Source organism: Sphaerodactylus townsendi, linkage group LG06 (genome assembly GCF_021028975.2).
Source record: "Sphaerodactylus townsendi isolate TG3544 linkage group LG06, MPM_Stown_v2.3, whole genome shotgun sequence".
NCBI classification, from domain to species: Eukaryota; Metazoa; Chordata; class Lepidosauria; order Squamata; family Sphaerodactylidae; genus Sphaerodactylus; species Sphaerodactylus townsendi.
This window is the reverse complement of record NC_059430.1, coordinates 605,063-617,011: the sequence shown is the minus strand read 5'-3', so window position 1 is coordinate 617,011 and position 11,949 is coordinate 605,063. Positions and strand designations below refer to the sequence as shown.

Here is an 11,949-nt window from a genome sequence, read left to right as displayed (position 1 = left end):
GCTAACCTGAGATGGGGGCTACCCATTTGAGGGACCATAACTTTGGTCCCCCTGAACATAACTTGGGTGGCATCATAAGAATAGTTAACAGAAGATACGCTGGGCGGGGAGGGGGGCGCCAAACTCAGGTTTTGTCCCCGGGCACCTGCTCAAAACATAGCTTTAAGAGACATGGCCTAAGAGACATGGCCTTGGGAAATTCTACTTTCTGTTTCCTTTCAGCAAACGGACAACTTTAAGTTTTGTTTTCCAAACTTTGGGCTGTGGTTTGGCTGTTTGTGAGAGGACAGACAACAAAAGAGGCCCTTCTGTTTCCTGGTAGACGAGATTGCTTGGGCTATAAGAAGCGTTGTCAACTAGTCCTTCCAACAGCTGATCTCTGGAAAAGATCGAGCCATCTTTATTGGCAGCAAACGTGAGCGGTACAAAAGCAAACATGGCAAAGCTAACCATGATTGAGTGGCGAGGAGTCTTTCAGGAGCAGATCCAAGAGGAGAAACCAAACCATGACTGGAGCCTGAAGATGGATCAGCAGCTTGGCAATTCAGAAGCCGGATGGAAGCAAGTATTGCAGGAACATGCCCATGCAAGGTAATGAAGGGATGGCTATAGGGCCAGGCCGTTAACGGCCCATTACCTGCTGCTGGCTGCCCCACCCCTCACCCTGCTCTGGCATGAAAAGTCGCCCCAGAAGTGCTCTTGCTTTCCCTGCAGAAAGTGAGAAGCATGCACGGGGCAAGTGGAGGCCCATCAGGACAAGAAATCTTTAACAACAGCAACCTTTATTTGGCAAAGGAGGTTAAGAGCTTGTGTATCTGATCTAGAGGAACCGGGTTTGATTCCCAGCTCTGCCGCCTGAGCTGTGGAGGCTTATCTGGGGAATTCAGATTAGCCTGTGCACTCCCACACACACCAGCTGGGTGACCTTGGGCTAGTCACAGTTCTTCTGAGCTCTCTCAGCCCCACCTACCTCACAGGGTGTTTGTTGTGAGGGGGGAAGGGCAAGGAGATTGTCAGCCCCTTTGAGTCTCCTGCAGGAGGATAGAAAGGGGGGATAACCAAACTCTTCTTTCTTCTTCTTCTTCTTCTTCTTCTTCTTCTTCTTTTTCTTCTTCTTCTTCTTCTTTCTTTCTTTCTTTTCTTTCTTCTTCTTTCTCTTCTTCTTCAAACTCCTCTTCTTTCTTCTTCTTCTTCTTCTTCTTCTTCTTCTTCTTCTTCTTCTTCTTCTTCTTCTTCTTCTTCTTCTTCTTCTTCTTCTTCTTCTTCTTCTTCTTCTTCTTCTTCTTAAGAACATAAGAACATAAGAACTAGCCTGCTGGATCAGACCAGAGTCCATCTAGTCCAGCATTCTGCTACTCGCAGTGGCCCACCAGGTGCCTTCTTGTTCTTGTTCCTCTTCCTCCTCCTCCTCCTCCTCCTCTTCTTCTTCTTCTTCTTCTTCTTCTTCTTCTTCTTCTTCTTCTTCTTCTTCTTCTTCTTCTTCTTCTTCTTCTTCTTCTTCTTCTTCTTCATCATTTAAAAATAGGTTCTAGAGCGTTGCCAGACATTTTTGAAATACAAATCAAGAGTACATTCAAAGTGCAGACAGGAAGACTGTATATAGCAGTATACATTACTTAGAAAGTTCTGTCACTTGTAAAAGGATTTTTTTCTACTTTTTCCAAGAGCATGACATCTGTGTTGTTCAACAGAAGCTCCACAACAGAACAGTCAGAGTCACTTTCAGATTTGTCTAGGGCCAGCCTGGGAGAGAAATTCCTAATGCCCACATATCTCGGACAGTCAAGAATAATGTGAGCAAGAGTCTCCACTTGATTTTTATGGTGTGGACAAACCCGATCCTGGAGAGGGATGGATAAGTAATGACCCTTTGTAATGGCCGATGGGAAGGTATTGGATCTGGCCCTTGTGATAATCCATCTCTGTTGGGGTTCAGTTAATCATTCAAGATATTTGGCTATGTGCCCCTGTTCCGGTATTATTCCGACAGAAAGGGGTGAGCATGATTTATTTGCTTGCCCCAACAAGATATGATATTCCTGTTCTAGAAGACTAGAGATCTTCAAGTAATAAACCTATTGAGTAAATTTTTGATTTGAGAAGTTGATACCATTCGGAGGCAAATAGGTCTGGGCCCGCAGTGTATATTAAACTGCGCACATCAGAGTTAAAACATAATTTGATCCAATACTTGAATGTATTCAGCCATGCTCTTGTTTCAAGTAGGTTCTGACCAGTTTCTAAGCATAGTACAGCATGTGGTACAGAGTGTGGAAATCTGAGTATTTTATAGAGGAAACCAGATTGTATTCTTTCAACGGACTTGTTCCATGCAGTAATCCATAAGGGAACTCCATAGAGAAGTTGCTGAACTACCTTGCAGTTGAAAACCTTTAGAGCTGCTGGGATATATCCCCTTTCCCTGGTGTGAAGACAAGAAATCTTGCTCCAATGGACCTCCTCTCTCAGTGCACCCAAACAGGAAGATTTCTTGTCCCGACACACTTCTGGTCCTACCATAAAACATCCTGTTGTAAATATACGCTGAGTTTTTGCTGATACCAAGAGAAACCTGCGTTTGTAATAATATACATAGCTTTTCTTTGACTGTGAAACTATGGCTCATTCCGCACACGCAAAATAATGCACTTTCAAGCTGCTTTCACAACTGTTTTTGCCATTCCGCACAGCTTCAAAGAGCCCTGAAAGCAGCTTGAAAGTGCATTATTCTGCGTGTGCGGAATGAGCCTATTATAAGCTCATTGTGTATAAAGTGAGTGAAAGTGAGAAGTATGTGTAACCTCAGCTTGTGGGTTCTGTGGGGCAGTACTTGGAATGAGTTGCAACAACAATTTTTAAACAACAAAATGGTTTACTTTTCTTTACAATTAACACTTGTAAAACATCAACATTTAACGTTACAATTCAAGGTCCTGTTCAGGTTGCATTTCAAGTCCTTCTATTTACAGTCTACTGATATTGCCAAGTCCAAATTCTTCTTTGCAAGTTGGCTGGCTCCTGAAGACTCCAAGGGCTTGATGAACAGGTTGCAACATGATGAAGGTCTCCAGGAGAACTCTCACCCATTACAACCACAAAAGAAACCCTGAAACAATAAACTCCAACATTTACAACATAGCAAAAAACAACAACTACCTTCCCAGTAGTTCCCAACAATATTGCAATTACCTTAACAAGGTGTTAAGGGCTTATAGAAATCAAGGTCCGAGTCTGGTAGCCTGGTCTTCTGCAAAAGAGCTCTTGCAGCCTCTCTGCTGCTCCGAGTCTCCACCCCCTTACTGGGTCAACCCATTCTGGGCCAACCCATTCTGGGCATAGGGGTTACATATGCATGGAACAAGAGGAAGCACATCAGGACAAGATTTCTTGCCCGGTGCACTTTGGGTCCCACCGTGCGCCCCAGTGTCTGTGGGCAATCGGTCAATGATTTTGCAAAACAGAAGAATATTATAACAGTGTCTAAGAAGCAGCCAGTGGTGGGATCCAAAAATTTTAGTAACAGGTTCCCATGGTGGCGGGATTCAAACAGTGGCGTAGCGCCAATGGGGCTGGGTGGGGCACAGCGGGGGCGTGGCCGAGCATTCCGGGGGCGGGGCATTAATAATTTCTCTGTTACTGTAAAAAACTCTTACTGTAAAAAAAAAGTTCCTAATTTCCAGCTGGTATCTTTCTGTCCATAATTTAAACTCATTATAGCAAGTCCTATCGTCTACTGCCAACAGAAACAACTACTTCTCCTCTAATTGACTGCCTGTCAAATACTTAATACTTTCAAATACTTAATTTTGTTTCTACAAATCAAAAGAAGGATACTTTCCGTAAACAAGGAACTTTACCATATTTCTAACACATGTGTTTAAAACAGCCCAACAGGGAGAATGATCCCGTTTTCTACCTTCGCTAACCAGCCACATAGGAAACAACAGGACTTTATGATTTTTGGACCTAATGGAATTTCTAACGGAAAAGCGGACCCAATTAGTCACCCCCTCTCGGCACACACAAATAATTAGTAACCCACTCTTGGGAACTGGTGAGGACCTGCTGGAAGCAGCCATTGGGGAATAATTATATATTTTATATTTTTCCCAGAGGTCACTGTCACATTTTCAAAATGATTTCTTGCTTTGTGTGTGTGTGTGTGTGTGTGTGTGTGTTGTCACAGCTGACTTATGGTGACCCTGTAAGGTTCCAAGGCAAGATACATTCCTAGGCGGTTTGTCATTACCTGCTGCCACATCACACCCTTGCATTCCTCGGAGAACGACTTCCACCCAAATACTTGCCAGGCTCGAGACTGAAAGCGTGTGACTCGCCCAAGGTCACACAGCAAGTTTCAGCAGCAGAGTGGGGAATCGAACCTGGGTTTCCCAGAACCTAGTGCGACACCTTAACACTACATCATGCTGGGTCTCAGTTTCCTGCTTATGCAAAAACCATGATTTTTTTTTTGAGAGGGGGCGGGAGTCACTAGCCTCTTACAAAATTAAAACCCAAGAGACGTTATTCCTAGTACTACTGAAGACGATGTAATTTGGCCACTAAAAATATTAATTTTTGAAAAAAGAAAAGCCCAGTTGCATTGATGAACACAGTCGCTCACCTTTTAACTTCATAGCTCAGACACAGATGATTTGTAATTTGTTTTTCCTAAGCACCAGCAGTATGTATCAGTGCTTGCAACATGCCAAAGGTGCCAACTCTTAGATTTAACAATTCCTGGAGATTTGGGTGATAGAGACTGGAGAAGGCAAGGTTTGGGGAGGAGAGGACTATGATGCCATAAATTCCACCCGCCAAAGTAGCCATTTCATAGAATCATAGAGTTCGAAGAGACCCCAAGAAGGGTCATTGAAGTCAGCCCGCGTGGGTCGCAAGGAAGAGGCGAGACGCAGCAATATCAGGATCCGGTGGAGAGAAGCCAGCGGCTAATCTGCCAAGCTAGCGGTCCCTGGCACCTTTTATTAGGGTTTTGGGGCCGAGGCTTGGCTTAGGAGGCCCGGAGAATCCCGAGAACTTGCATGACGATACATGAAGGTCAGAATGACAGATGCGTGCGTCGCGGGAGGAAGTGTTCCTGAGTGGGCCTAATCCATACCTGGGGTATGCACCTTTTGTCCCTTTGTCCAGGGCGACCCATGACCGTGAGTCATGGGGGTCTTGTGACAGGTGAGCTCACCTGCCCAGAGGGCAACAGATGGCGCAGGCATTCCCGTGCTCTGTCTGAAGCTCTGCTGGGTGAGGGTGGCTCACCCCAACAGGCCATCAAGTCCAACTCCCTGCAATGCAGGAACACACAATCAAAGCACTCCCGACATATATTCATCCAGCCGCTGTTTCCTCTAGGATAGGGGTGGCCAACCGATGCTCCACTTAGTCATGCTGGCAGGGGCTGATGGGAATTGTAATCCATGAACATCTGGATCACCATAGGTTGGCCGGCCCTACTGTCCTCTGTTGCCTGAAGAGCTGCTGTAACTCTGGGAAATTTACAGCTAGAGGCTAGCGGCCCCTCACATAAAATGAACGACAAGGATACAATCCAAAAAGAGCTAAGGACTAACAATCAAGAATTCTGTAACAGTTTGGGAAGAACTACACAAGATGTGCAGGTGTCTCCCCCATTCAAATCAGGATCTGGGCCAGAGGTGGGATCCAGCAGGTTCTCACCAGTTCCCAAGAGTGGGTTACTAATTATTTGTGTGTGCCAAGAGGGGGTTGCTAATTGGGTCTGCTTTACCGTTAGAAATTCCATTAGGTCCAAAAATCATCAAGTCCTGTTGTTTCCTATGTGGCTGGTTAGCAAAGGTAGAAAACGGGGTCATTCTCCCTGTTGGGCTGTTTTGAAAACATGTGTTAGAAATATGGTAAAGTTCCTTGTTTACGGAAAATATCCTTCTTTTGATTTCTAGAAACAAAATTAAGTATTTGAAAGTATTAAGTATTTGACAGGCAGTCAATTACAGGAGAAGTAGTTATTTCTGTTGGCAGGAGACGATAGGACTTGCTATAATGAGTTTAAATTATGGACAGAAAGAGACCAGCTGGAAATTAGGAACTTTTTTTTACAGTAAGAGTTTTACAGTAACAGAGAAATTATTAATGCCTCTGCCCTCGGAATGCCTGGCCACGCCTCCGTCATGTACCCTTTTCCAGCCCCATTGGCACTACCCCACTGTTTGAATCCCACCACCATGGGAACCTGTTACTAAAATTTTTGGATCCCACCACTGGGTTGGGCCCATAGGGAGGAGAGGCTTAAGCCTTTCTGATCATTCTATTTTCCAGCCCTGAGTTTGCCCCAGCTCAGGTGTCAAGAGCTGCAGGTTTGGTGACCACCTGCTTGTGTCCCAGTGAGACAAAATGGCACAGGAACCTTAGAGCTGACAGTTCTTGATTGGGAAATTCCTGGAGATTGAACCCTAAGTAAGTACCACCTTCTAATACCAGAAGAAATGCGTGAAGCTGGTTTGTACCGAGTCAGGCTATTGTTTTTCCAAGCTCAGAAACGTTTGCTCTAACTGGCAGCTCTCCAGAATCTGAAAGAGAAAGGACCTGCCCAGCAGCCGATCTTTCAGATCCTTTATCTAAAACAGCCTGGTATCAAACCTGGGACTTTCTGTTTCTAAAGCATCTACTCTGGTGCTGAGTCACAGCTCCCAACATATTCTCTGCTCTGAAAACATATTCTGTGCAACTGGGTAAGACGACTTCACTAAGAGTTGATTCCCACAGGGTACAAACAGGTGGAGGGCCCAACCTGTGAACTCCCATCACAAGCTTAATTTGAGCGTCTTCTTTCCGCAAGGGCTGTTCTTCCTCTGGATAGATGCTCTGCAGAGGTGGGATCTAGCAGGTTCTCACCAGTTCCCGAGAGTGGGTTACTAATTATTTGTGTGTGCCGAGAGGGGGTTACTAATTGGGTCTACTTTTCCGTTAGAAATTCCATTAGGTCCAGAAATCATGAAGTCCTGTTGTTTCCTATGTGGCTGGTTAGCGAAGCAGAAACTTTTCGGAGATAATTCTCCCTGTTAATGTTTTAAAAAACATGTTTTAGCAAATGTGGGTCAAGTTCCCTTGTTTCCAGGAAAGTCTCCTCTTTGGATTTCTAGAAACAAAATTAAGTGGCATTTGAAAGTATTGGGCATTTGGACAGGCAGTAAACAATTAGGAGGAGAAGTAGTTGTTTCTGTTGGCAGGAGACGATAGGACTTGCTATAAGGAGTTTAAATGATGGACAGAAAGATACCAGCTGGAAATTAGGAACTTTTTTTTTTTTTACAGTAAGAGTTTTTTACAGTAACAGAGAAATTATCAATGCCCCCGCCTCGAATGCCCGGCTAATGCCCCACTCATGCCGTGCCCTGCCCTCACCTAGCCTCTCTATTGGCTATCTACGCCACTGTTTGAATCCCACCACCTTGGGAACCTGTTACTAAAATTTTTGGATCCCACCACTGATGCTCTGCGTCGTCATCCCTAACAGCATGGTGTGGTTGGGGCAAAGGCTGAAGTGCCCTTATGCATGCAGTCCGCAGTCCGGTCTGGAGAAGGAACAGCATATGCGGGAAGTGAGAGGAAAATGTGCAAATCATGTATGGGGTGGAGTCTGCAGGTTTGGTGACCACCGGCTTGTACCCCGTGAATTCTGCATCATGGGAATCAACTCCGAGGTGTACAGATTCCCCTAAAGTGGACTGTGTGCCTCAGCTCCAGAAACATTCACACGAATGTTCCCAGAGCATTGCCTTGTCTGTCACTTCTCCGGTACTCTGGTCCTTGCACAGAAAGTAAAGCACAACTCTTATCCTCGCGTAATTCTACTGATCATTATTCTCCTGGGGGGGGGGGGAAGTGGGAAATGAGGTCCCAAGCATAAATTATATGTCAATGGTGCAAAAATAAACGGTTGCTGTCCACAATAACTTGCTGTTGCTCGTATGAAGATTCTTGTCCTTCTTTCTTCTCCCCCATCAGGTTCCGGTGTTCACAATGCTACCATTCCTGGTCCTCGCATCAGGTCTTTATTCTGTTCCTCATGCGTTTTGAACAATCTCAGCGCCAAGGATGGGTCCGGATGAGGGTCTTCCGGCAACAGTGTGATAACTGTGCTTCAGGGAAGTATGAAGAGCCACAATTCACTGAGATGGATGTCAGCAGGATCATACGGCACTTGATCTTGGACATCAGGGAGAAATGCTACAAAGAGCACGTTGATCGCAGCGAACTGTCCGAGGTGATATGGGAGCACACTGGACCACATAAATATCAGCGTTGTGAAGCCTTCAAACTGGGATTTCACAAATCGCATCATGGTGGGGCTAAAGGCAGTGGACATCATGGGAAGGCCCAAAGGCCAGGGCTTCCCCAGAGCTCTGAAGAGATAATCATACCAGCAAAGGCATCCAAAGACTGCTGGGATTCTGTTGCTTGTTTTGGCTGCTTTTGCCTTATTATGATCTCAATTTTCATTTTCATTGCATACCTTTCTGGGCTGTAATGATGGCAAAACAGTGGGTAAACTAAAGCAAATTTAGGATATATGTTATCAAAGATAAAATCAGCTTACTTAATTTGGTCTGCTTGTAGAAGCTCTCTAACTGCTAGTATGAAAACGGCTGAACTCCTGTTACAAGGTTTTGTATTCTCTAACACAAAGGTGTCAAACTCGCGGCCTTCCAGATGTTATGGACTACAGTTCCCAGATGTTATGATGCTGGCAGGGGATGATGGGAACTGTAGTCCATAACATCTGGAAGGCCACGAGTTTGACACCTGTGCTAACACTATGCCTGCTTTAAAGACAATCTTGGAAGGAAACAGCTCCTTTTGTTATCATGATAGATATGGTGTCATCTTTTGAGAACGATGACAACTACAAATGCATTGTTCTATTCTTTCAAGAATGTGGATTTCAGCTTTTCTCAGAATAAACAATAGCCCCCTCTCCTGTAAATATCCTTTGTATTCTTCTATGCATGCAAAAAGTGAAATGTTTTTTTCTGTTGGCTGAATTGCTTGTGACTAAAAGTATTAGCCTTAAACAATAATGTCTAAGTTTTAAAGCTATTCCCTTGTCAAATAGATGCATTGGTTTTTTTCATCCAGTTATCATAGGCACTCCTTTTGGCACTTCAGATGTTATGGATTCATAATTCCATCACCCCCTGCCAGTATGGGCTAATTAGCCATGCTGGCAGCGGCTGATGGGAATTGTAGTCCATGAACATCTGGAGTGCCAAAGGTTCGCCACCACTGAGCTAGCTGTACCTTGGGCCACTGCTGTAAAGATGTTCTGGACTGCATTGCATGGGGTCAAGCTGGCACTGCTGCCTCATGTAAAATCTCCACCCAGGGAGGTACCCAGGTGTGTCTTTTAGATCATAGGTTGTCTGAAGAAGGCTTCACATGTGCTAGCATGTGCAGGGAAGGCCTATCTGACCTCACCGATGATGCTGTGATGATGCTGACTTTATCACTCTGTAAACTGCATAAAACCTGGAAAGTTTTTGTGTTCTTTGCTTCTGCCCAGAGGTGGGATCCAGCAGGTTCTCACCAGTTCCTGAGAGTGGGTTACTAATTATTTGTGTGCGCCGAGAGGGGGTTACTAATTGGGTCCGCTTTTCCGTTAGAAATTCCATTAGGTCCAAAACTCATAAAGTCCTGTTGTTTCCTATGTGGCTGGTGTAGTCGACCCACGTGGTCAGCGCAAGAACGAGACGACGCGGAGATACCATTTGGTGGCGATCGCCAGCAGAGGGTGCGCGGCGGTCTGTGTTTCTAGCGAGTCTCACGCATGCTGGTTCCTGGCATCTTTTATTATGATTCTCATGGGGGCGTGTAGAAGGGCGGAACGGGAGAGTCCGGGAGAGCGGGAGATCATCATGTGATGCATGATCTCACCTGGCTGCTACGCGAGAGGGAGCCAGCCGCCTGGGCCTAATCCTCACCTGGGGAGGCAAGACCATTGTCCCTTTGTCCCGACTAGTGACTGAGCCAGATAGTTCATGACCTGTGACTCAGGGGATGAGGAGGGGTGCGGTGTACACCAGAAGGCCGTGAGGAGCGCCTGGTGTGCTAACGTTTCTACCACGGTGGGTCAGCAGTGCATTACTACATCTCCTCCTTACATTTTTTACATTTTAGTTGAAGGCTGAAATGCTAGGGGCGATTTAAAGGGACGCTTGTCCCTCTCCGGCTGCTTGGGTCAAGTTTCGACCGAAGCCGCTTGTGTAACATTAGAACTTGGCTATGCAGGTAAGGGAAATTGAGGGCTTTGTCAATAATGCTACAGGCAATATTAGATACACATTGAATAAAACAAGATCCCACGATGAGGCATACAATCAAACCAATGCAGAGCTGTACAATAGCACTTTAACCATCCTCTGTAGCCAGCCCCAGAGGACTGACCACCACGGGGCAAATACGTCATATTTCAGATTGGATACAACTTCTTGCAACTCACGCATCTTTCATATGAATCACAACTGGGAATTATCAGAGGATTGAAGCAACACATGTTATGTACATTTTCACAACCTTGGTGATGCAATAATAGCAAGTAATCAATAGCGCACGATTATCTAGAGTCGCTGATCGAAAGTTCCTGCTGCTCGGAGGCCAGGTATCCAGAGCGGTGGAGGTGGAATTGATAGACTTCGCGAAGGGCACAGGCCAGCCGGCCAATAGTCTTAGCGCTGTAGGAGGCGAGTCCAGGGACTCCCACCAGGGAAACTGCGAGGAGACAAATTCCGCTTGAGGGGCCGCCATGTCGCCCAGCAAGCGGGATTCAAGGGGAGAGGAGGAGCAACGGCGGCGCTTTGGGTTCCGTGGGTGGAGCCGGGGCAGGACGATGGTGAGGGGCGGCAGCAGAGAGTCCCGCAGACGGATAGGCTGGACGCAACAACAGCACCAGTGTAATTTCTAAATTCAAGGCATGCAACAATTTCAACAGTCAGTTGTCACAGTATTCAACCATCATATACATGAAGATAATGAACATTGATAAACAATACATAAGCTAGATGAATATAAGGACGGGAGGCAGCCCATGGCTGCATAATTGTTCAATGTGTGGCTCTTGCTGTTTGACCACCAAAGCTACGGAGCAATGGCGTTAGAGTCCATGGATTTCTGGGCAAGGGAGAGCTACTGATAGTCTTTAGCATTGCTAGTTCAGTGACTCTCACGAGCAGAGCTGTGAGAGAAGCTGCATGTTCCAACATCATTCAAGCGGCTGAAAACAGCCGGAGAGTTCCAAGGGTTAATCTATCAGGAATGTCCCTGGCTGCAACTCCAAGCTTCAGCCAGTTGTGGGGCGGCAGAGGGAGAGAGAATAGCGACAGATGAGGAGCAGCAACACGCGGCATCAACCTCTGAGCCACAGCTGGCCCAGGCTGCCGTCCCCAGGGGGGTGGAACACAGCGGGGCTGTGATCCTCGTGGAAGAATAGGTGTGCTTGCTCCAGAGAGATCCTCCTGTCTCGGCCCAGGCTGGGGGGCACCGCACCTCTCAATAGGGGCCACCGGCCTTGTCCCAGGATTGAGTTGGCCCCATCGAGTTGGAAATTCAGTGGGAGAGAAAAGACAAGCAGCTGCTTCCAGGGGTTTGTGCACTGGCTGAGTTAGTTTAGAGAGAATAGTACTTTGATATGATCTGGCTGGATGAGACCTTGATTGGGTCATGGGGATAGGGGAACCCACCCCCTTCTTCGCTTGTTTTGGCCAAGCTTTCCTTGGGTGCAGTTGGCCCATTCCGACATGTATCACTTGCAACATTCAAGGTGTTAAGAGACACAAGGCAGAGAATTGCCCGGCTTAGGAGAAGGAGAGGTCACATCCAGGTCGGATGTTTGTTTGTAAAACAATCCCAATCACTGTCTAAAGTGTGGGTTTTGCAAAGCAACTTAAACAATTCACAATTATA

General features: G+C 46.1%; 1 protein-coding gene across 1 annotated transcript; it reads left to right on the top strand.

Annotated features, from left to right (window-relative positions):
* Positions 1-384: 384 nt before the first annotated feature.
* On the top strand, positions 385-8,636 carry LOC125435699 (receptor-transporting protein 2-like). The gene is made up of 2 exons (XM_048502011.1): positions 385-591; positions 7,999-8,636. The coding sequence occupies exons 1-2, from the start codon at positions 437-439 to the stop codon at positions 8,519-8,521; spliced, it is 678 nt and encodes a 225-aa protein (XP_048357968.1). The 5' UTR covers positions 385-436; the 3' UTR covers positions 8,522-8,636.
* The last annotated feature ends 3,313 nt before the right edge of the window (positions 8,637-11,949 follow it).